Genomic DNA, 26,561 nt, shown 5'->3' on the forward strand with positions numbered 1-26,561 from the left:
CATACAAAACCAAATTAATTGTTTTTAAAACAAATTATGCATCTCTTGGTTACAAAATCACTTGCCCGTGGAAGGAAACGTCTCTGTTTACCCGTTTACCTACAGTTATGGTACTTTTGCAGTTTATAATGGCACAATTATCCATTTTTCGCGTTTTCGGCTGGTGTTTATCTACAATAACGGTCGACTGCGTTCTGAAGTGTAGCAGCGGCACTACTTTGGGCACGCGAAGTACGTACACTTGCGGCGTCTATCCAGATATGTCTGTGGTTTGAACAATCGAGTAATTTTTTTTAAAGTTGAAAAATAATTTTAGCAAAAGTGGAAGCAGCTAGCTATTGAGGGGTAAACCTTTCCATCCTCTAGGGGGTAAACATATGTATACATATAAAATTTATTCGTCAGTTAATTTAATTTATGGATTGAAGTTCTTGATTGAAAGATCGACAAGACAGAGATGTGAAAAAAGTAACCATAGACAATCAACGAGTAATGTAAAGTTTTTATAATAAATGTAGCGACCTTTTCTATCATTGTGAGAAGAGTAAGAAAATTGCTTTCGATGATTTTGTGCAAAGAATTGTCACACATTTTGGATTACTTCGAATAATGTGGTAAGTTTTCTTTAAATAACGCATTTTATTAGTTTATTTTTGTGTAGGCAAAATTTGGGAATAAGACGTCACGTTCTTTTTTAATCGTTTGTCCTTTATTGAGAGATTGTTGTAGATTCTTGAAAAATAAAGCTTGTTTGTGCTTAAATTATCTGCATAATAAAATTATTATTTAGTGATAATTTTGAACACAATCATTCATTTAGTGTTTGAAGGGTGTTTGTAAAATGGATCTTTTACCATTATTTTTCTGGTTTGTCTATTACTTTTGCATGGCGGGCGGCTGTCAAACTAACCAACGTCAATGCATTAAAATGTTTGTTGTATTGATAATAAATGATGATTTCTGAAGGGTGAGAAATGTCTATAGGGCTTAGAACGTGATTCAGTACGGGAGAAAAGGAAGGTAAATTCAAAATGGCGGGAGCAGTGACGACAGGAGACATGGACCCGGATCCAAGGTGCCGTGCTTGCCTTCTAAAAGCCTCCCCAATGGCACCTAATGTATTCGAACCATGGAACAACGGGAATTCCACTATAGCTATTGATTTAGCTAAGCTCACTGGTGTTGTGGTAAGTTCAGAGGTTTGTGCAATAGTTTCTACCAACACCCAATTGTTGAGATAATGGAGTGTAACGTGAAGTACGTACTGTACAGATCCACTATGACCCATGCGTTGTTTGTTTCTTGTACAAAATACTAATTGTGGCTGCTAGTTGTGCTGTACAATCACACAAAATTTTAAAATATTTTCACTGTACATTTGTGACAGTTTACTCCACATTTTTATGCTAGTCCTTTAAAATTACATACAAATCATATATGATATATTCACTCTAAGATGACGATATGCAAATCTGAGTTTAATATCATTATACACATATTTATACTTATTGACATATGGTAAAAGTGTATGTATATATCTCCTTATTGCACTGAGCTAGAATGTAATGCAGTTACTGTCTTTTTGTGCTCCCTTCTGTACTAACATGCTTATGCATAATGCTGTATTAAATATTTTTTTATTTTAGATTTCAGAAACGGATCCATACTCAAAAAAAATGTGTCACTCGTGCTGTTCTAAGTTGCACAGTGCTTGTGCATTTGTTCACATGGTCCAAGACAGCGATCGTGAACTCAAGGAGCTGTTCAAAGATATATCTACAGGTGAACGTTGGCCTAAACCAATACAACTTGATAAAAATGTAAATGATGCAGTTTTCGGAAATGTCCAAGATGTGGAGATAAAACAAGAAGTATTATCTGATGATGATAATTTTGATGCAAATGGAGCTGATGATTATAATCCAGATTTAGACATCAAAATTGAACCAGAGGAAATAACACAACCTACATCTATAAAGATTACAGTGAATGGTGAGTATTTGTTTCTTAATTATGCTCATATCTATACTATAACTTGTTAAGAATAATGGGTTAAATCATTGAGTTATAAACAGAAACAAAAGACATTTAATTTGTTTGAAAACTATTCTGCCAAATCATTACTGTTACAACTGCGCTCCAACTGGCCAGCCAGAATTTGAAACAATTGATGAGTTTCGTTAATTGTTTCACTTCAAATCAAGTAGTTTAACTTGAGTTTTGCTATAATTGACGAAAATTGAAAAATGACATATTGTCGCTTAGTAAACAACACTGCTCAAATAATTTCAAGTGAATTTGTAGGCACTAAAACGGTTTATAGTAGCAGTAGAGCTCCTTGTGAAAGAGTTTGTCCAGGGTAGTACTGCCACCTTAACTGTTTCTGCCGCCAAGCAGTAATGTCATCATTGCTGTGTTCCGGTTTTGAATGGTAAGGGTACTGGTGAAGGTACAGGCACAAGGGACTTGTCAACTTATGTCTCAGGGTGACGGGCGCAGCAAAATAAAAAAAAGAAAAAAGTATTATTATGTGTAGTGACTCCCTCAAGAACCTGTAACATTTGTTCGTTCGAAAAAACAAATTTATGCAATTTAAATTGTAAACATTTTTTTCATTTCCAAAGGATAAACAACATTTATTGATTACTGTTTTAATAATTTGTAAACTTAACTTAAACTGAAGGCGATGTCGTATAAAAACTGCTAAAGTGTAAAATAACTTTAATTATCTACATTAACATAAGAATTTTGCCTGAAATAATGTTAAACATATTTATATCTATTATGTAGATAAAAAGGTAAGAGTCTCACTTCAAGCCCTTAAGGTTAAAAGCAATGTTATATTAATAATAACATATAAGGTGTAAAAAATTATTAAGATAGTGCAGTGTTAAATATTATTGTATAACTGTGTGTATGTAGCCTATTAAACAATCAATTGCATAAATATATTTTTTTACATAACTTTGCCTGTATGAATTCAATTGTTATTTGCATATTGAATTTATATTATTCTATATATATATTTGATGTAAAACTCACCTTGGTAAATAAATAAAAATAATAAAAAATCATTTAAAGTCCAGTCATGTAGTGTCCTAAATTCTTTAGCTTGATATGATGTAAGCATTAAGAATTTTCAAAAACAAACACAATAATAATGAGTCCTATATGAATGCACAATGTGAATTTAGTAAAATAATGCACAAAAATCTAGAATTGTGTACTAGGAACTTGGGTTACTGATAAACAGACTTGCAGCTAGTAAAATTGATTTGTGGTGTAAAAAAATCCTTTTAATGTTCATTAATTATATTGTTAATAGCTAAAACAAAACAGTATAAAATTACAAATGATTTTTGGCTGCAGTCTTTAGCTGAATTTTAAACTTATTTTTATTTTATTCATGAATCAGAGGGTGAACTGTCTACAATAGATAGGATCCAATGAAAATGTCTATTAATAAAAGCAAATCTTAGGTCTCAACAACATAGTAAAGTAGTAAAGTAGACGGTGTGTAACCAAGAAAATTGGTATCTTAAAAGCAGTTACAACCACAATCTATTTTTTTTATAACAGTGTTGCAGTTTTAAATAATAACGTTGATATGCCAACAGGGTAAAGTCTAACTCCAGAAATTGTTCTTTGTTTAAATTAGAAACAACGACTAATCATTATCAAGATTTCATAATGTTTCAAATTATGAATGTATGAGTTTTGGCGACAGCAGTTCTGATAGTAAACGAGGCTTAAGGCACTTCCATTGTTTTTTTTTCTTCCGTGGCCTTGGTGCTCTCCTTGTAGATGCAGAAAATATTTATGCTTAAAATATTCTTGTGACTGCTAGGGTAGTTGCATTTGAAATGTTGAAATCAAGTCAGAATGAAGAGATATGCAAAAGAATTATATTACCCAGGGAATTGCTAAATTTTAGTTGAAGTGAGCCATTCAAGTGTTCGTACAACAGATGGCCGATGAGGCGAAATGTTATCGAGTGGCGACCGCGTACACGAAAACGCATTATGGGCAGATCCGGTAGGACTAGTTGTCGTAGCGATCTGTGAGCGAGATCTATGATAGCTAGTATTGGACGCCTTTCTGTTGAAATGATGATGGTGATTTAACAACAAACTCAAAGAGTGTGTTACCAATTTTTCTGATGAATGAGTAAGAGTCTTTGGTGTAATTTGCTTAGTTCTGGAGACATTTTGAATATATCTTTATGAGAAAAAGCTTGAATTTTCTACTATAGTATGTATAACAAGCCCTATTTTTTTTTACATGTGAAAGGATGTCATATCAGGTCAAATCCAATATTGTGACCTTTTCATTTTAGGCCCTCTGTTTGAAAATGGTTAATTTACGACTAAAAGGCATCTTCTACTGAGCACAATCCTACTGTACGAGTTTGTGCACACAAATAAGACTCATCATAGATCTATCGATATACATGAAAAATTTAAGTTAGTTCGAATATGGATGTCACCATTTCATTATAGTAACTAAATTATAATCCGCATAAATTAAATAATTGAATGAAGCTTATTTTTGCACCCACATTTACTTATGGTCGAGAGGATTAAACGACATTGACCTACATAAAAGATTTGGATCCTCTTTTAAAATATTAAATAAAAATTTTAATCAATTTGACCTGACTGCCCCAGAAGAGGGGTAATATTTTTTGGGTGTGTGTATTTAAGTCTGCTTTTTGGCTCATAGAGTAGCCTAAAAAAAAGGCTTGATAGGTTTTGATATGTGAAGTAATGTTAGTTTCTTCTTAATCCCCGCCTGCCTGCCTGCCTGTGTCGTAGGCGCGCATTTGTTTCAGCAGCTGAGCACTTTTATGGAGTTGCTTTTTTATTATTTAGCTAATAAGGGTCATTTTTTTCTAAACATGCTTAAATAAATAGAAATAGAAAAATAATAAAACATCCGATTTCGCGAAATATTACATAACGAACCATTTACACCAATGTTAAAAAACGTACAATGTTTTATTGTTCATACTTACATTTAATAAATCAATTATACTAACTACCTGAACATTAAAAATTAAATGTTGAATGACTACGCAGGCGAGGATTACTCACACTAGTGTGACAATAACAAATATTTTGTTGGTCTTAAGGCATTATACAATAACATGACGGATTTATGTACACCTGATAATGAACATCTATATGTTGTCATAATCAATATTAAATATAAATTAATGGTCTTTTCTTTACATTTTGTTTTGCTAATTAGAAATGAAAAACAAATTTAAATGTAATTAGGTGCACAATACACATTATAATTTTTAATATTCAAAGGCAAAGTGCAGATGTATGTTTAGTTTAAAGGGATTTTTTTTCTGTGGAATGATAATGTATTGCCTTTCTTAAAATAGCAATTTACACACTTTGCCTTTATGAATAGTATAATTACATCTGTGTATTGAACCTTAATTATATTTAAATTTGCAGATTCCGGGGAGCAGGTCGTAACTATATTGGACGATGAAAATGATCCATTGAAAATAAACAAGACAAATAAACATTCAAATAAAATTAGTCACTGCAAAAAAAGAAAAATAACAAAAGAAAATTCACAAATGTTTGACGTCTTGGATTCTTCAGATAATGACCAATTCGTTAAGAGAGTGAAAACGGAACACAAAGATTTCAAATCTAATAGAATCGTTGTATCCAAGTCCGACAGCGTCCATGATATCATAAAAGAATCTAGGGACGATAACGGGGCACACAAGAAGACACGAAAAACCCAAAATAAGTATTTAAACGAAATGTCTATGAATTTGGAAGATGAGAATGATTTATCGCAGAACACATGTAGTTCGATGTCAGGATCGTTTAATGATTTCAACAAGAGACCTAAAAGGAATACTGTTTTGAAGAAAATTGCTAGCAAAACATTAACAGAAGAATCATCTACTAACAAGAAAAACAATGTAGATGTTGAGTTAAAATCTGAAGATACAGATATTGGATTAATTCTTGAAGTGGAGGATGAACAACCTACAATAGAGGCAATTGCTAAAAAAATTGCTAGTAATGTAAAAGTCAAATCAGGATACGTTAGTAAGGTTGAGAAGATAAGAAACTATTTGAAATGTTGCGGCAAAGCCTACGTAACGAAATCAGGAATATTGGTTCCACCAAAAAGCTTGGGCCCACCTTGTCTGTGCGGTACTACTGATAAATACTGCAAACAATTGTCTTTGACACAGGCACAAAGACAATATATATTTAAAACCTTTTGGGGTTTTGGTGATTCAAACAAACAATTTGCTTTTATTGTTAAATTTACAGCAAAGTGTAATAAAAAACTTTCGTGCAATACAGGAAAGGGACTAATTAATAGAGATTTCATTTACAGATATTACTTGCCAGTTTCGGAAGATGTGGACGGTGAAAAGGTTCGCGTTTGTAGGAAAATGTTTTGTAATACCTTGTCTTTTAATTTAAGGATCTCGAGTATTTGGCGTAAATATGAGAATACAGGTGATTTGAGAGGTAAAAATGTAAAAGCCAAACGTGATCATGACAAAATCGCCAGTGTATGTGAACATTTCCGGATTTTGCGAGAGTCTAAGTTGACTTTACTCAACCAAAGGGCAGCAGGCTTGTACACAAAGCGCATTGAAACCTTAGGAATTAAGAAAATGTTTTCTCAATACCGGGACTGGTTAGATAGAGACAAGTATTCAGACGAAGCACACACTTGGCCGGAATATGAACAGATATTGGCTAGGAACATTCCGCAAGACCATATTCGTACTTTGCAACAAGGCGATAGAAAAATGAATTTAAAAACAAACAACAAAGGAGATGGTAAAATATGTATAGAAATTGAAAACATTACGAAACTGAATTCGGAAACTAAAGTTGTTTTTCGATCAGATGATGAATTCGTTGAAAAATGTGATACTGAATCGGTTCATAGCAATTTCAGTGACGAACTTCAAGAAATTAAGATAGAAATAGAAACTGATGCAAAAACGGATTCAGAGGAAAGTGGTTCAGAGAATAATGAAGAAAGAGAATGTGAGGAGGACATTGGTAATGGCAAAACTAGTAAATCAGATACATTTCTTCAAAAAATAAAAGACCCTGTGAATATTAGAAAATCAGTTCACAGAAGGAAATTACCTGATCAAAAGGGTGAAGTGGCAGAAAGTGCAAAAGAGGGAGACTATAAACTTGGTCACATTATGGGTGAGTCTCTAGATAGACAATTTCTGACTACTCGAGGAAAGCTAATTATTTTACGTCCACCTTGTGCTTGTAAATTGAAATGTTTTGATAAGATAACTGAACAGCAGCGGGAGTTTATATTCAGCCACTTCTGGAGACTTGGGAAGCGTTCAAATCAATGGAGCTTTGTGCTACAATTCACAACAAGAAAGAAGCCAAAAAGTGTTGCGCGAGCTCATCTTGCAACAACTCCACATAAATATAGATTTAATTATTTCCTCCCATTAACAGAAAATATTGGGAACGACACGGAGAAAGTTAAGGTTTGTCAAGCTATGTTTACTCAGACTTTGGTTATATCTGGAAAAGTGGTAATGGACAGCTGGGCACGAGTCACAGGCGACTTGAAAGCTAGAGGACGTACATGGATGAACACAAAAAAACCCGACGAACAAGACAACAATGACATAACAGAACGAAAGAATGATGAAACAAATACTTTCAATGTACAAGGCTACACTTTACGTAAAGCAATTGTAGGGAAAAGTATTGATGAAATAGAACTAGATAATACTCAGCTTGATTTTGTTTATAGAGCCTTGCCTTGGAATGAATATTTGAATGCGGTATCAGCAAAAGTAGCAAAAGAAGAGACAATATTGGATTCAAGCACAGAGCCACATCAGGACGATAATGGTCCGAAAACTACAAAACGCAAAAGATGTAGGAATAAACTAGGTAAACCCGCAGAAAAATCATTAGGTTCCCCTTGCAATTGTTTTCGTAGGTGTAGTGAAAAAGTCGACGACGAACAGCGAACGTTTATTTTTAATTTCTATTGGAATTTGGATGGGACTGCACAGCAATGGGCATTTTTAGTGCGTTTTTCTGAGAGATGTTTACCGGAGCGTCAGAGTACAGATCCAGGTTTGCGCCGACAGTATTCGTTCAAGTTTTTTTTACCTGTTTCGAAAGATTTGGACGGCGAAAAAGTGCAGGTATGCAAGGTTATGATGTGTAACACACTTGCTATTTCAAACACAGTGCGTCGTGCATGGAGATATTTCTCCAAAGGTAAACTAATTGACAAACGAGGGAAGTTTAAGAATAAGATTTCTGTTACCGATGAAACGCGAAACAGCGTAAAAGAGCATTTGCTTTATTTGCAAGGAATTGACCCTGATTTGCAAGGGTACAAATTTTCGAAGGTGGGTTGGTTGAAATTTAAAATGATGTACCGAAATTACGAACAGTGGTTGGAAAGTTCACAGTATTCTTCGTCCTGCAAGCCGTCGTTACATCGGTATCGCATTTTACTTTACCAAGCGTTGAACCTCCCTGTGCCAGGTAAAGTAGCTTAAGTGCATAAACTAATTAAGGTGGTTTGTTTTTTGATTTACCGTACTTGGAGGGTGTTTATTATAATTTCATCAATTTGTCTGCATAAATACTAAATCTATGCTGCACAAAGATAGCTGCAACATACTCGGACTATGTACTAACATGTTTATGTATGTGTTATCTCGCGGCAAACAAATATTACTGTATTACTACTGTCAAAACAGTGTGTAAAATATCCTTCACAATGTAGATGTTTATTTTGAAGTATTGAATAGGCCACGATTACGTGGCCTATTCAATATTTCTGTTTTAACAGTAGTCATTCATAGAATGACAGTCAATATGAAACTTAGTTATTGGTTCTCTTCAAATGAATATTTCATTAATAAGTTTAATAACATTTATGTTGAATTTTTTAGCTATTTATAACATTCTTTTAAATATTAATTAAGAATGTTTGTCGATAATTGTCCAAATAACTTAATATATATAATCTACGTTGTGTGTTTGAAATAACTATCTTTAGGAGCGTCTAGAAACCACGTGAATCCATTATGATATTTTTTAACCCACCTCTTTCACCACGTCGCCTAACGTAACTTATGTCTTGATACATGAAAAATGAGGAGGTTAAGAAATGAAACTATTTTTACAAGTATACGCAATTTAAATCCGGAAAATAGTTTCATTTCCCATGTGTAACAATCGCGAAAACCTAAGAACTCGATATGAGATGGTTAAGTTTGAATCCATTGTAGCCTGTCACCTGACACTCCCTCCTCACTGACTGGGTCACGTAGTTTGGACGCACTCTTTTAAACTTCTAATTAGCATGAATTAGTATTGGTGGTAATAGATAATAGGGTAAGGACACCACAGCATAAAACAAATATAAAAATAATGTGCTTGCTTTTGGTAGGTCAATGACTTGCTTGTTTATTTTTGTGGATAGGCTAACCAAGTTTTATCGATTATAAAATTTGAACATAAATAAGTGTACGAGACACATGATTTTAAATATTCAAAGCCAAAGTAGCATTGATGGATGTCATTAACAATATATTGAACAATATAACAATGATGCAATCGTGGAATTCTGTATTATACAACCTTCAAATATTCTTCTGGACAGAATAAAGTCATTCCCGACTTGCCTTTTCGAATAAAATTATTATTTTTGTGTATTGAACCTTACGTATATTCGAATGTACAGATCCTGTAGAGCAGGTTGTTATAACATTAGATAATGAAAATGGACCACTCAATGTAAACCAGACCGATAAATGATTAAATAAGTGTCATTAAAATCAGAAAATTTGGTGACATTTTTTTTGAATATGACGAAAGATATAATATTAACAAAACCAAGTGTCGCGACTTGACGTTAAAAACGGTCCAGCAATACAAAATGCTCTCGAAGATTGTTAATGCGTCTAAAGTTCGAAACGAGTCTAAAAAACATATTTACATTTATAAAAATAAGAAAGATTTCAAGAAAACTGCGTGAGATTTGAAGGTTTAAACTAACATTTTTTCGACAAGCGAGGCCATGTTATGAAAGCGGTTGTACATAAACTAGACAATGATAAAAACAAAAGATACAGAGCTGAACTTTGAAATTCCGGATTTTGATTTAACAGCCCATATCATTCTACAAAAGTTTTGTTTATAGTGCCCGTCCCTATCGACCTCTTGGTTATGCGGGAAGGGCACCATGACCCGTGCGAGCGAGCTCGCACAGGGACCATCTAGGTCAGGTCCTAACCCCGAATCAGCACGTTTGCACGTACTTCATCCGGTTCTCTGTAAGACTAGTGCCTTAGGTAAACCGCCGCGGGTGCACGTATAGCACCCTCCCTATCTGGAAAATAGGGAGCGTGCCTAAGCACGCTCAGTTCTCGTCGCGCTCCGCACGCCTAACGGTAGCCACCGCTGAGCCGCCGATTCTAAGCCGGCTACCAAATCTCCTCATTGGTGGCAGAGCTATAAGGCACGCTCACTTCCCGACGCCCGAATGAACGGCGTCTCTTCAGTTCCCAAATTCCTACGCGGCCGGAGGGGGCGGAAAATGTCTAGCTCAACCTCTACTAGCTCTCCGGGGCAGTGCCGGAGATGCCAAGGGGCAGTGTCCTGCGAAGATGGCAGGACACAACCACCGACTTAAATGGCAACTGACTCTCCTTGTTTCACGCCCTCAACTAGACCGCTACTAAGACGCGCTAACTGCGCGAGGGACGAACGCGCCGGTTACACACTACCGGGGTAGACGAACGTGTTCGTCCCTGCAGCTAACCACAAACGCCGGCGAGTTCATACCCAAGTCCGGGTCCGGCAGAGACGCCCGTGAAGACGTATAACTGGCGGAGGGCTTGACCCGGACGTCCGCCGTACCCTGGTTTTGCCGTCGAGCCCGTAGTCTCCGGAAAACCCTATCTCTCGGCTCTGTAGATAGGGACGATTGAACAGAGATAGCACAGATTGAACGGTCTACAATTGATCCTACCGCGAAAAAAAAATATTAAAGGAAATATTTAAAAAGCTGTGGTTAAGTATTTAGAGTTTTGGTACCGCCAAAAATCTTGGGTGGGTATAGAAAATACGTGTATTCAGGACCGGCCTGACGCTAGTTTTATTTTGAGCGAGGTCCTACTATGGCACCCTATGGAAACCAGCCGTGCGTGCTAGTATGGAACTTGAAAAATTCCGACATCTCCATGAATCTTCGCATTGCACCTACTACCGTATATTAAGATGATGCCATTTACATATTAGCCATACGCTCGCAAGTTAAATATCGAAAAGCGAAGTAATATTTTTTTCGTTTACTTTTGTATACTACTTAAGTATAGACTTCCTCTTAGAACTGTTGTAGATTTTATTGTTCTTTTATAATAGGTAGGTATAGTATAGACATAATTGTGTATGTGACGTCAGTTTGACTATTCAGTTGGTTTTTTGTATTCTGTGGTTCAGTTGATTAATTTTTTACATTTCGAAGATGTCAGTGTTCTTTTTCTAGTTCAAATGTCTGTAGGTGGGAGGTAAAAGACCTTATGCAATTCAGATGTTTTTATAAACATTGCATTAGAATGCAAATAATCAACGCAATGGTAAAGCTCCTATCGTCGTTTATTTTTTTTCTACTTTAATTGACCTTTAAGATTGTTCACGTTACACCATGCCGGGGCCGGGCCGTGCTCCAGTCGTGGCGCAGTTAAAATATCTGTATTAGGATTTTATAATAATATGAACTAATTCATGTTAGAACCGACTGGTCGTGTTCCGGTCGGGGCACAGACCCGGCCCAGTCTTAACATGAATTAGTTCATACAAAGGCATAATTTGACAGTGTCGTGGCCGGCGCACGACCGGAGCACGACCCGGCCCCGGCACGGTGCAACGTGAATCATTCATTTTGAATGCCTAAGTATGAGCTTCATTCTACTTAAAACGCTCTGTAGTAAAAATTACTATTTGGCACTTAAGGTTCTTTCCTCTCAGCTACAGGTATGTTTCGCATATGACACCAAATACTGCCGTAACTAAAAATGGTCGGTGGTTAAAAAGTACTGAACCTTAAAATTTATATTATCGTCTATAAGTGGATTACTAAATGCATAAAAATAATCCTATTATTCCCAATAAGATCCATTCAGTATTGTTTTGAACTTTCAAACTTTTAACTGCCTCTGTGGCCTCTGTGGCCGAACAGTTACCTTGCTGGTCAGCCACGCAGGGGCCCCGGGTTCGATTCCTTGCTGGGAAAAATACTTGAATGGCCTACATTTATATTTCTCGTGAGTTTGGGTGTAGTTTGTGGTTGTCTATGTATGTGTCCATGGCACCCGCAACACAGGGTTTCCCTAGTGCGGGATGTGTTTAAAAAATCTTGTTTTCTCAATTCCACCATTTTTTAGTTATGACAGCATTAGGTTTCATGTGTGGTTATTATTACGCCCTGGTGTGTTGTTAGTTATTCATAATTATTATAATAAATCAGTCTTGTTTAATATTTTTAATATTATGGTGGTTGTAAGAAGCGGAAATTAGAGGCCAAATAATGTATAAAACTCGATGCTGAGTTTAAAAAACTACTACTTTCAATATATTTTACAGATTTTGTTGTGCACATTTGTAAAACCTTGACCAAGTGAGTTAATTTTGTTGATCTTGAGTCAATTCATCACACGACGAGCGGGTGCTTGGTGCCGTTTTTATTATCTTATAGGAATGATCACACTTATCAACTGTATCAACTGTGCATCGGTGGTCGGAGCGGAACGCGCAGTCTTTTTTCGCTCTTATCGCATGGACGTAAAATTTGTTTATTGACTTAATGCGATTCTGTGTAGTTAAGTGTGGTGACTCCCTAACGTGTAGATAGTCAATAATTTAATTCTAGACATTTCACCTCTTATTACAACATTACTGTCTTATCTGGGCAGAAGTAAATTGGCCCGACATGTCCGAAATATGGCGCCATGCCGTGGCGTTGTAAAGGCAGCTTCTCACGGCCTTTGATGTCATGGGCCGCGCTGCGCCATTTTGAACAAGCGAGCTCGCGTTAGGGCGCTTTCCCACTATGTCGTCACGTTTTATTATCGTTGGACGACTGTCGTGTCTAGCCTGTTTCCATATCACGACTATCTGTTGTCGACGATTTTTTATCGTTGAACGACTATCGTGACTAGCTGTTCCCACTAGATCGTGACGACAATTTATTGTTTCACGATAGCCTTCTTGCCCATCACTGACTACGACCCAACGCTACTGTAAAGCGAGCTGAGGGCGCGGGGTACGAGAGGGGAGTGCAGGGAGCAGAATACGTGCGGACAGCGATGAATAAAACGTGACGACAATAGGAGCTGCGACAATCTGTCGTCACGTTTTTATTGTGGCGTTTTTTTATCGTCTGACGACTGTCGTTCTAGCTGTTCCCACTGTGATGACAGTTTATCGTCGTAACGATAAAAAATCGTGAACGACAGTTAATCGTGTCGTGCTATATGTGAACAACTTCATTTAAATACACAAGCCACGACATTGTAAACTGCACGATAATCTGTCGTCACGACATAGTGGGAACTCGCCCTTACAGGCCCATGCATACGAGCTTGCGCCGGTAAGGGCGTCACTCGTCTCACGGCGCGTTGCCTTTGCAGACAAGGGCCATGGGAAGCCAGTATCAGAGGACGTCAAAGAAAGCGTTATTTCTTTTTATCATAAGAAAACATTAACAATTTAAAGCGGATAGCTATGATTTTGTTTATACACAAATTGGTATAAATATCTACACAACAAAAAATTATTACTGTTATGTTAAAATTTGTTATTTATGTTATAATTGATATAATTTGAATTTTAGTTATTCGTTAATATTTTAGAAGTAATAAATGTTGATTAAAGTCGTATTATATTATTTTATTTTCAACCTCAATTTAATTTCATCAAAGGGTTTCATACACATCTAATTAGGTGGGTTTGAGTACGTATAATTTTTTTTTAGAATATTATCAGTGTTTTAGTAAAATCATGTTTGATTATTTCCAGGAACCATCTCGCTGCAAGACATGAATGCGCAGCAATCAATATCAAACAGCAGTGGAACTTATGAGAACGAAGGAGTAAGTAATTGTACATATTGTTTTCTTTTTGGGATATTTTTATTCTCATTTTGAAAGGCGTCATAGTAAAAGTTGTTACGGAAAATGTAAATTACTTACCCACTTACCAGTACGGGCCTTTCATGAAAGTGCAGGGTACATTGTTGCAGTAAATAAATGTTTATTGATATATGTAGATGATGTTCAATTTTGTTGTAATATCGAAATTAGGAATGGATATAAAAAAATATTTACGTGGTAAATACATACAATATAAGTTACGGATATACGAATACGGCTACGTAATACTACGTAGTATTACGTAGCCGGAGCGTACGGACGTGTTTACAGATCATTGTGTGTTTTTAATATTTACTGTTTACATAAGTGTTCTAAGTGCACTAATTAAATGGGGCCAATATGCTCCGGATGTGGTGCAGTGAATAGGGATATTTCAGTGTTGCAGTGTGGTCAACAAACATGTAAAAAGACTTACCATCTCAATTGTATTGGTATGACACAAGCTGTATTTGAGAATCTTACACAGGAATTTAAATGTAATTGGGTATGCCCCGAGTGCAAGAGTAACATTCCAAAGGGAGATAACTCGAATACACCGGTGAGAAGCAGCGGAGTAATGGATAACACCCCAAGCACTAACGTAAACATGAATCGCGGTGCACGTTACAACTTAAACGATTCATCTATGGTTGATAATGACAACAAAGTGCTAGAGGAGTTGCGGGAGTTTCGATTAGAAATGCAGAATCGACTTAATGAACAAATGAAGGAATATACACTGCTCCAAAACAGATTCCATCGGTCAGAAATCGAGTTACAAGAATTACGTAAAATAATGGAGGTAGTTCAAGAAAAAGCAAATAAAGTAGAGGTGTTGGAATCAAGGATTGTGTTTCTGATAGAAAAGAACGAACACTTGGAAACTTGCCTTAAACTGGGAAATCACATTATGGAGAGTAAGGAAACAAAGCGCACACCTATGACGTCGCTCTTACAATATGCGAAGGTAGCGGCAAAAAATATTGCACCAAAAGATAATGCTCAAGGTGGGGCCACAAAACCAGCGACTATGAGTAAGACTAGTGATAGTATTGAATTACAAACAGTTATCGATGCGAATCCTTTAAGTTTTTTAGATAAGACTGGCAAAAAGGAAAATGAGCCAGAAAGAGAAGAAAATTGGACAACAGTTAATAGAAAGAAGACCAGATACCTTAGCAGTCAAGTGAAAAAGGGTGGAAATACGAACTATATTGACATTCAAGGGACTGAACGAAAGAAGTATTTACATATTTGGCGTTTAAAGAAGGACACAACAGTAGAAAATTTAGAAAAACATATTAAGAACGTAATATATGCGGTCAGGAAATACAAATTAAAGTAGATAAAATTAGACACAAGACAGAAAGGGATTATGCTTCCTTTATTATAGGAGTTCCGGAAAGTCAATATGACAAACTATGTCAAACTGAAAACTGGCCAATAAACATAGAGTTCTGTGAATGGGTGTGGTTTCGTAGATCAACCAAAACACCAAACAACAACAAAGAATAAGTTGATTGAGATCTACTATCAAAACGTAAGAGGGCTTAGAACTAAATTACAAAAGTTTTACGCAAGTATTGCATCGTCGGGTGAAGATTTGTTTGCCGTCACAGAAACGGGCTGCAATGAATCAATACAGGACGCCGAAATGATTCCGCCGGGCTACACAATTATACGATGCGATCGAACGGACGGCCGTAAACAGGGAGGCGCTTGTCTCGTGGCCACACCGCGAATACAAATGCGACGAGTAGCGTTACCTTGTGACATCAACATCGAGGAGCATGCGTTCGAACTGGTTTGTGCAACCATCGGCCTGCATGGTAGACTGATGTTTGTTTTGTGTGTAGTGTACATTGCACCCAAAAGCAAGGAAAGGGATTACATGGCGTTATTTAAGATAATTGAACAATATTGTAGTATGTATAGAAAAGTCATAGTTATAGGAGACTTTAATCTGTTTTCATGTCCGCCTTGTGTAAATAATTATTTTGAATATTTTAGTGCATACTGTGGGTTCACTCAAAGTAATAAAATAGGTAATTGTAACGATCGACAGTTGGATCTAGTGCTGAGTACGTATGGTGGGAGCGCGGGTGTGGACGTGCGCGCGGCTGACGAGCCGCTGGTGCCGGTGGACGTGTACCACCCGCCGTTGGTGGTGACCGCGACCCTCCCCCCCGCCGCCGCTTCCGCCGCCGGGTCCTGCCGCGCACCAATACTTACAAACGGAACTTCGTGTCGCACTAACACGCAGTTTGGCCTAGGCTGGAATTTTAGTAAGGCGAATTTCCCATTACTATACGCATTGACGGCGAACGTGGACTGGTCTCCGATGTATGCGTTGGGTTGGGAGGGTAGTTTGTCATTTTTCTATGATAGTATGAATTCTATAGTGGATAGATGCGCTCCGAAAAAGACACGCTACAAAGCTAATTGGAGGTACGTTTATCCTGAATGGTACACGGGCGAAATAATACGGGATTTAAAATTAAAATCGATACTTCATAAACGGTATAAGAGGAGTGGATCTAGGTCCGATTACGAAGAGTTCGCACGGTGTAGGGCGCGGGTTAAAAGCTCGATTCAAATAGCGGAAGAACAATATTGCCATCGTGTTCAAAGTAATTTATTAGAGAACCCAAAGTCTTTCTGGAACTATGCCAAATCCAAAAGAGGAAGTAGAACCACAACAAAGATTTTAAAGAACGGTGAATCGCTGACAGGTGAAGAGTGTGCTGAGGAGTTAGCAGATTATTTTCATTCGGTCTATAGTTCGGAACGACCGGAGTTAAATGTTGCCGCTGCGATAGCAGCAGCGGGGGGGCACAATGGAGCGGCGAGAGTTTATGTAGACCAGCTCAAACTAGATGACGTATGCACAGCGCTGCAACGACTCAAGCCAAAAAAGTCGGCGGGGCCTGACGGCTTTCCATCTTATTTTTTTAGAGACTGTCGAGCAGTGCTCGCGGCACCGCTTCTACATATTTATAATCAATGCCTTAAGGCATCGGTGTTTCCAGAAGCGTGGAAGATAACAAGGGTAGTACCAGTACCGAAGGGAGCTTTGGAAACCAGAGTGGAGGGGTACAGGCCTGTAGCAGTGCTGTCGACTCCGGCTAAAATATTAGAATCTGCTATTCACAAAAACATATTCGGGCAAGTTAGCATGTATCTATCAGACGAGCAGCACGGTTTTCGACCTGCAAGAAGCACTACCAGTAATCTTCTTAACTATACGTCGGGAATCTTGCCATCGGTGGATAGTGGAGTGCAAGTCGACGCAGCTTACTTCGACTTTAAAAAAGCATTCGACTTAGTCGATACAGATATTTTGCTTATGAAGTTGGCGGGAGTAGGATTCACTCCACATCTGCTGCAATTCTTTGCCAGCTATATGCGGGATCGGCAGCAATACGTGGAATACGGTGGTCATACGTCCGAACCATATTTCACCAGGTCAGGCGTAAGTCAGGGCAGCAATCTAGGGCCATTGGAGTTTATATTAATGGTTAACGATCTGCCGAGAGTCGTACGGGAGGCGAAATGTCTGCTATTTGCTGACGATCTTAAGCTGTACTTACCCACACGAAGCTCGGAAGACTGTGCCAAATTACAGGAGGATATTGACAGAGTGGTGAATTGGAGTAAGGAAAACCGGTTACAATTTAACACATCGAAATGTGCTATAATCACTTTTTCTCGAGCACATTCACCTATCCAGAATGATTATAAAATTGATAGGATTCCTATGGCTAGATTGACCGAAGTCAAAGACTTGGGGATCATATTAAAAACGGATCTATGCTTTCGTGATTACATCGTTACAGTATGTAAAAAGGCATATAGGAACCTAGGCTTTATTCTTCGTAGAGTTAATGGCTTTACAAATATGAAAGCGATAATTGCGCTTTATAACGCACTGGTTAGAAGTCATCTGGAGTATAATGCTGTAATATGGGGTCCACATGAAGCAAAATATGCGGTCATGATGGAAAGGGTACAAAATAAGTTCACAAGGTACCTGTACATGAGGCAGTACGGCGTTTACCCGTATTACCCATTAATGTACCCAACCCTGTTCGTTTTGGGAATGATCGGCTATAATACGCTCACTGCCAGGCGCGATCTCGCATTGGTGTCGTACATTTTTAAAATCTTCAGAGGAAAGATACACAATGCAGAGCTTTTGGAGCAAATCGGCATTTATGTTCCGGACGGGTACGTGGGGCGTCGGCGACGGCCGCAGCTGCTGGTAGTGCCGCGCGGGAGGACTAATCTGGTGGATGAGGCACCGTGGACGCGCGCACTCCGCACTCTCAACTCGGTGGCTGGTCAAATTGACTTATTTACATGTACTTTGAGTGAACTCACAAGGGCGGCTTTATTTGTAATATGTTATATAAATTAATTAATATAGTAGGTTTGTTAAGTTATATATCAAGTTACTTATCTATCGCATTAGGTGATAACCTGTAAGGATAGTTTAAGTCTGGAAAAATAAATAAATAAATAAATAAATAAATAAAGTTAACTGCATAGTATTAAAAACTGACTAAATTACAATTCTGTGTCGGATTCGTTGTCACTATCCTCGTCAAAATGAGAATTATTTAACTCTTCATTTTGGAGATCTAAAGTATGCTTAACACATATTTGTCAGTCTGAATACATTTTGCTTCGTGCAGTAACTTTTTCACGTTAGCTATTTCTATAGTGCTGTTTCTGGTTGCGATTTCAACTTTAACTTGAGCTCACGCCAGCTCCATCGGATTATCCTGGCAATGGTACGAAAGTAAAAGAACCACCTCGTGTCCACACTCCTCGAGACAAATGCCTACATAATATTAAACTATTTTCAATTCCCATCTTACAGTATTTGGTTGCTCCAGTGAAGGCGGAACCAATGAGTGAGGATGAGCAAGACCTTCCGATGGAGTGTTTACTTTGCGCGAAACAATTTATGAGCATCTCTGGATTAAAGGTAATGGACCAAGAATCTATAACAACACAAGACTGATCATGCACCATATGAATGAAAAAAAAAAAGAAATAGGCGCCGAACGTCAACAACTGCCTCCGTGGCCGAACGGTTGCCTTGCTGGTTACCGGCGGACGGCAAGGCAGAGAACATTAAATTTGTCAATGTATATTTTATACTATTCCATTTCAAATGAGTTATACATTGAAATGCTTAGAGAGCGATCTCGGAGTATCGCGGGTTATTTCTTTCTGGGCCTCAAAGCATTTGCGTTGGCTCTAAATGTAGATTCTTTATAGTTGTCTTAAAAAGTTCTAAAAGTTAATATCGAGTTCTTAGGTTTTTGCGATTGTTACACGTAGGAAATTAAACTATTTTTTCGGGTTTAAGTCGTGTGTATTTGTTTTTTCAAACAAACTAACGTTTCGGGCCCTTTGCAGGCCCTATGGTCACGGTTGACAATTGGCAATTATGAATGAAAAATCATATCTGATAAATGTCCACCACGACCAGTTACAGATGTCGATTCTTTCATCAAAGTTTTTAATAATTTTTTAACAAAATGGTGGGTCAATCACTTCACGAATTTTGAGTTTTAAGGCTGCAATCGATTCGATTGGCTCTATAGGCTCTGTCTTTAATATAACTCTATAAAACATAATCCAGCGGCGTTAAATCACACGATCGAGCTGGCCACTTTACGGCTGCATTTCATGAAATTATGCGATTGAGAAACTTGGTTTGTATCATCTCTAAATAGCGTAATCCATAATCGCCAAACCTTCCTTTTTTTCATACAATAAAAATATGAATCATTGTCATCTAAATTTATTATTTTATTTTGATTTACAAAACTAATATTATTTTATAAATTATTATTTATCATTTTTATTAATTTAATTATTATTATTATCGTGAAGGTTAATTTCTTTGTTCGCCGTATAAATACGTGTATAAAAGAAAATTATAATATTGCTCCAGGCACACGTAATAGCACAACACAATTATAAAACAGTACGAAGAAAGATGAATAATAGCGCATCGCCGGAGAAGAAAAAGACTGCCAAAATTTCTTGCACGACTTGTGGTCGAAGTGAGTAGTTCTTCAATATTTTTTAAGCAGTTTTTAATTGGTTTTGGCAATTATCTGATATACAAGATATGTTACGTTCATAGTAAACGACACTACGATACGATTTATATACGATATTATACGGATGACATACCTATATTGTAACGAAATGTTTGAGATAACACTATGTTGGTTGTCATGTGCGATATGATGTTAATTATATGAAATAAATAATAAAAATATGTTTTTTTTATAATATCAAGTGGCGGGACCATAGATGACGGGACGAACAAGTCGTGCGCCTGATGGTAAGCGACACGCCTATCCATAACAATTGCAGTGCCACTCAGAGCTTTAAATCGCAAAGGTCGTATGGGCACTGCTATTGCGTCCGTCACCCTGAGACATAAGTTCACAAGTCCCATGTTCTTGTAATTTTACCAGCACCCTTACCCTTTCAAACCGGAACGCAGCAATGCTCACATTACTATTTGGCGGCAGAAATAGGTAAGGTGGTTGTACTTCCCTGGACGAACTCTTTCACAAGGACTGCTGCTAGCAATTATACATATACGCACGGAAGTAGATTTGGAGCTGGCCAGATGTAGTTTTGTTGTTTTTTGAACTGCAATCTATAGTACATTTCTACGTCGTAATAAGTTTTGTTATAATGTTACATAGTAAATATTGATATGATATCATCGACATATGACGTGGTATCATCTTGGGTAACGAATTGTTCTGGGGGCACTAACCAGTTTGTATTGATATAGGCGCTCGTATTTAACGATTCAACATGAGCGACTGCATCAATACAACCGTCTAAAGGTGGTTTTCCACCGGCAAGGTGAGAATAGGAGAGACGAGAATTGAAATCTCTCCTGCCTATTTTCACCAAAAATTCACTAATAGCTCGCGCTGTGGTTATGGATAGTGCAGATTCAGTGCTTTTCAGTTCATCTAGTGATAAATACGCGGCTGAAGTAACATGTGCCGTAAATTATTATTATTAAATATGTTAAAAGAAGAATCAGATGAGACCACCTTTTTTTAAATATCAAATAGTGCGTATCCCACAATTTGCGATTTATATTGATAGCCATCGCGAGCTCACGCGAGACCGTGCGAGCTCCCGCGAGAACTCGTGTTTCCGTTGTAGAGTATTAATACTACGTACGGTTCAATATTACATCAACAAATATTTCAATTTTCGCTTCGCCCATCCTCGTGAATCCAGACCATTTCCACCGAAGATGGGCTAGGAGAGAATTGAAATATTGTCATACAAATTTAAATACTCTTCTCGTCTCACCGGTGGAAAACCACCTTCATAATCGCTAGTGTAGTGATGCAATCGCGCGCGATGTAACCGTTCTAATGTTCATTTCTCGCTCACAGATTTCGTAACACTCACGGACCTCATGGTGCACGAAACGTGCCATAACAAATCCGTATGCTACGCCTGTGGGGGAAAATTCGATTCGTATGGGCTTCTTATGAAACATCACAGGAGATGGTGCAAGAAGTTAAAGAATTGTTCAGGCAAGCCCAAACTTCCGGAGAACGTTACGAAGTAAGATTTTATTTGTGTAGAATAAATAGCCTTTCTCATTTTTTAACCGTCATCAAAAAGGAGGATGTTGTTAATCCGACTGTTATGTATGTTATATTTTTTTGTGTCTATGTTACGTGATTACTTCGACATTTTGTGAACAGATTTTTGTTGGAAAGGGGTACCTCGGTAGTGGTCCCATTCAAATTTGAAGAAAATATTCCACCTCTAAGGAAGGCGAATGTGGGGATGAATCAGGTTTAATGGATTTTCTCCCACTTCCGTTAGCCGATTTCAATAAAACTTGGCAAATAGACGTAATTCCATAAACTTTTTAGGTGATGTATTTTTTTTTTATAAAAAAAGCTATAATTATCTTTTTTTACAGTTCTGCACATAAGTAAAATTTTTCAACTGAATATTTTTGCCATATGGTGACACTTAACATGCTGGACCTTTGATCTCGATCATCTCCGCTTTGATCCGCTGATCGAATTTTTAAATTTGTGCTTCACCACGACCTGTAGAATTTTATTTTTATGCCAGTTTCAAATTTCATGCATATCGGTTGATAAACAGCCATTATTACTTGCGTATATTGGGCAATTTGAGTTCATGCCAAGAAAGTTTCCCTAGCTGCGCTATGATTCTAAACATCGTGTCAATTACTTAGTATCAATGCCTTTTAAAATCACTTACGAAGGTTTCTTGTTATTTCCATTCGAAATTGTATTAATCGATATTTTGAAATAACATTCTGAATTTAGTTCGTTATTTCCCCTATTCTCGTTGCAAATTGTTAAGGGGTTTAGAGAGAACGATGCAATTTGACAAGAATGAGAAGTGCAAAAGTTAATTCCCAGGTTATGTTGCGAAATAAATATTTTCTATATCACTACCAAATATTTACGTGTTCTTGTATTTTTTTTAGACCTGTGCCTCACCCGCCCTTGCCGACAACCGTTAAAACTCAAAACGAATCACCAGTAACTTTAAAATGTTTAAATTGCAACGAAGAGTTCAGCGATTTATATTGTTTGAAAGTACATAGTGAAATTCACAATCTAGATAATAAAGTCAACAATAAAAATAATCAATTACAAAATACTGAACAATTGAACAGTGGTGATGTGAATATTTTGGAATGTGGTGAAAATAGTGAACAGACCACAGAACTTGACGTAGTTGAACAGACTAATGACGTTCAATCTAGGGAAATAGAGATCAAGTTAGAAATAACGAATGTAGTTACACTTAAAGATCAATTGGACTGTCTGCTGGATAATTCTAAAAACAATTATAATGAACAAATTAAAGAAGAGGCAAACAATGATTTGAATATTCATAACCAATTAGAAAGTTTTGAATCAGGGAAAACACCAGAAATTCTAGAAAATTGTGAAAAAGATAACACAGTCAATAATAATGAACAGTTAATAAATGATAGTGACTTGATAGGGCTACAATGTTTAAAAAGCTTTGACGTTGATGAAGAAATTAAAACAAGAGTTGATCAGGATGAAAATAGAGTGGTTGTATTTGAAAATAATGAACATTTTAAAGTTGAAGTTTCCAAAACAAGCGAAGACGACCTAATGGTCAATAATAAGAATAAAGATGATAATGATTTAGCAAAAATAATGTTATTGGAGACTGATGCTTAATTTTGCATTGCATCAGCTCAATTTTGTTTAAAACTTTATTGGAACTTTATTTAGTTCGCCAATCCGACTGAAATCAGATTATTCCATGAACAACGTTACATCTGTTACGGTTCTCGCGATTTTTTTTAGAATGTACTAAGAAATATTAAATTAAAAAACGTAGGAAGGCGTAAACGTAGTGTATGATTGAACTACAAATTTTTGTTGCTGGAATTTGAAGTTCAATCGTAATCATCATAATGGGTGTTACGTATTTTCAGTGGCATATCTTAGGCTGAAGATGTTGCAGTGTAAAATAGTTAACTGGTTTTATTTTAATGGTTTTTAAAATACATACATATTTACATTAATTTAATTAGTTTTACGTAGGAATGGTTTGACATTTTTAACGAAGTTTGTGCGGCTGTTATAATTTACTCTAAATCGTCGCTTTAGAGAGAAAACTTCGCATACGCGTTTTCACATACTTCGGTTTTACTGATTTTTATTCAAAAGAAACTTCTTGCTCAAATATATTTTTGAAGTACCATAATGTCTGAAAGTAAGTGTATAATTTAAATAATTAAAATGCTAACTACTAACATTATTGCTTTTACTACATTTTACACACACCACACCACACACCACATTTTCGTTCCGAAATATGACATAGAAATCATATACGAGGTTTTGCACTCTAAGACGACGAACTATCAGTGCGAAAAAGCGTGGCGTGTAAAGTCTATATTTTGTCGATGCTCAAAGAAGTCAAGTTTTATTTAAGTCACCTTATTATACACGAAATCAGAGCTCTTGTCTTGTCAATGGAGAGATGTAAAGCCAAAATAACAATTCTCATAATAATAATTGGTTATTTCAACCAATTACTCTCCGTTTCATTGGATAACGGACTAAGGGTTGAAATACACTTGTCGACAGCGGTCAACGGTTTGGCAGCAAGATTACTTTCGTAAAGGATGCTGTTACTAATGACACTCATCCAGTATTAACCATGGTTTTGTTAACAGACTTCAACAAAAGAAGGAAGTTCTTAATTCGATTGTATTTTTTGTGAGTGAACATTACGCGATTATTCCGACACTTGGGAACCGATTTTGACGATTCTTTTTTTGTTGGAATGGGGGTACCTCGGTAGTGATCCTATTCAAATTAGAAATTTCTGCCTCTAATTGTGGCAAATTAGAGGATGAATCTTCTTAGAGTTTATTGAATTTCATCCAATTTCCGTTAACCGATTCCAATAAAACTTGGCATATAGCCACATAAATGTAATTCCAATGAAAATAAAACGTTATGCTAGCCTTAGAGCGCATCCGTTGATGGAAATGGCAGTCATATAAGAGGAACTCCTCCACATTTTACAACATTTATCTTTTGTTTAGGCTGATATGATTCTTTTTGACGAGGACTTCCATAAATGCGTTTCAATCATCGTTAAAGAGGGCGCGGTAACGAACACAATTTTGAGGTCTTTTTTTTAAATAAAGATGTAAATTATGTACACAAATCGTCGATAAGAGTGTCGAAACCCTAAATTATATGCTGTATCTAATTGCGTACGCTAGTTTGTACTTTGTCACTTCAAGGTTATAATGGATATGGAATAAAAAAATTGCAATATCCTAATATGTGAATTCTAACACTTGCGCTTGTAAATAAACTGCGGCTACTTTTATTTGTAAATAAGTTGTGAACGTTTTAAATGTATTAATAAACTTGGTAATTATGATGTTAGTGGATAAAAATATACGGTTGCGTATGGCAACGAGAATTTTATTTGTATTTTTTTACTGTCGTAGTCTTAGAGGATGGAAAAAAAGTAAAGAAGTATTTATTATATATAAAGTATTATTTAATATGGAATGTAGGTAGTCGGTTTTTTTACTAGTAATTTTATTCAAATCTTGATCATGAGCTAAAATTATTTTCTGAACTTTGACAAATATGCGTGTCAATAGATGGCAGTTTGTTACAAACTAATAACTCTTCCTATTATGCCATATCTTGTTGATTTGTTTGTTTTGTTATCACTGGAAATTAGTAGGTGGCTTTGATAAATTGCAGCTTTTCAATGTCAAACAAATTACAAAAATACATATTTTGGTACTCGTCGCCACATCTGGTGTACCGATAGGTACTAAATACCCGACTACGCTGATACAAGTATTGCGATTAGCAGTCCTTTTGAGTTATTGCTCCATGCTCAGGGTATGTCCATGTTACCATTTCTACTAGAGTACTAACACGAAAAACTATCGTGGTCTCACTGTAATAAGAGACGCGGCCTCGAGTTACAGCTCGCGGTAAACGAAAATACACTCGTTCGTTTCACTAAAAATACCTTTTGTCAGTTAAACAATTTATAGGGAAGTCAGAGAGGTACGATATTTTATCATATTATTTGCATACATAATATATATACTTCGATTAAAGTATGACGCGTTCTTGCGACTCTTTGTATTTGGTTAAGCAAGAGTGAAAGTTCCAATAAGTGCTTTAGATAAAATTTGGACCTTTTATAATAATAATAATAACGCACACACTCAACATAGCCCCGCACTAGGGAAAACCCTGAGTCGCGGGTGCCATGGACACATAGACAACCACATATTACACCCAAACTCACGAGAAAAATGAATATAGGCCATACAAATATTTCTCCCAGCCCGGGAATCGAACCTGGGATCTCTGTGTGGCAGTCCGGCATGGTAACCGTTCAGCCACGGAGGCAGTTGAGTTTACCTATTCCACCAGTTTGATTTATACTAGGCATAAAAGTATTAGACAATAAAGTCTGTTTATAATGCCGAGTGTGATTAGGCCCGTGTTCTGCATTCCAAGACAAAGGGTAAGCCGTGCGTACGACATGCTAATTGAAATTTCAAGACGACCGCTAGTGTAGGTTGTATGGACACCGCTGCTGGTTTGTTTGATCATGCATCGAATATGAAGCCAAATACTGTCGCAACCTCAAATTGTGGAATTGAGAAAACACGATTTGATATTTCAAAAAGTGACTGAATGAAAATAAATTTATATTCTTGTTTATAAGTGGATAACTAAATATTATGTAGACCACACTT

General features: G+C 36.7%; 1 protein-coding gene across 2 annotated transcripts; it reads left to right on the top strand.

Moving 5' to 3' along the window:
- The first annotated feature begins 989 nt into the window (after nt 1–989).
- Nucleotides 990–23,493, top strand: LOC113233113. 2 transcript variants are annotated; one of them, XM_026468100.1, is made up of 7 exons: nt 990–1,187; nt 1,647–1,992; nt 14,091–14,164; nt 19,086–19,193; nt 20,172–20,283; nt 21,661–21,835; nt 22,746–23,493. In XM_026468100.1, exons 1-7 carry the CDS (start codon nt 1,032–1,034, stop codon nt 23,476–23,478), a joined length of 1,704 nt encoding a protein of 567 aa, XP_026323885.1. In that variant the 5' UTR covers nt 990–1,031; the 3' UTR covers nt 23,479–23,493. The 2 variants fall into 2 exon arrangements, with proteins under 2 accessions (XP_026323885.1, XP_026323886.1); XM_026468101.1 differs by having other exon boundaries at nt 20,172–20,238; nt 21,784–21,835.
- The last annotated feature ends 3,068 nt before the right edge of the window (nt 23,494–26,561 follow it).

The sequence above is a fragment of the Hyposmocoma kahamanoa genome, unplaced genomic scaffold (genome assembly GCF_003589595.1).
Source record: "Hyposmocoma kahamanoa isolate Upper Pololo Valley unplaced genomic scaffold, ASM358959v1 78, whole genome shotgun sequence".
Lineage (NCBI taxonomy): Eukaryota > Metazoa > Arthropoda > Insecta > Lepidoptera > Cosmopterigidae > Hyposmocoma > Hyposmocoma kahamanoa.

Coding starts and splice junctions, on each gene's coding strand:
- LOC113233113 (XM_026468100.1), top strand. CDS start 1,032: ATGGCGGGAGCAGTGACGACAGGAGACATGGACCCGGATCCAAGGTGC. Junction 1,993..14,090: donor TATAAAGATTACAGTGAATG/GTGAGTATTTGT, acceptor GATTATTTCCAG/GAACCATCTCGCTGCAAGAC. Junction 19,194..20,171: donor TGAGCATCTCTGGATTAAAG/GTAATGGACCAA, acceptor ATATTGCTCCAG/GCACACGTAATAGCACAACA.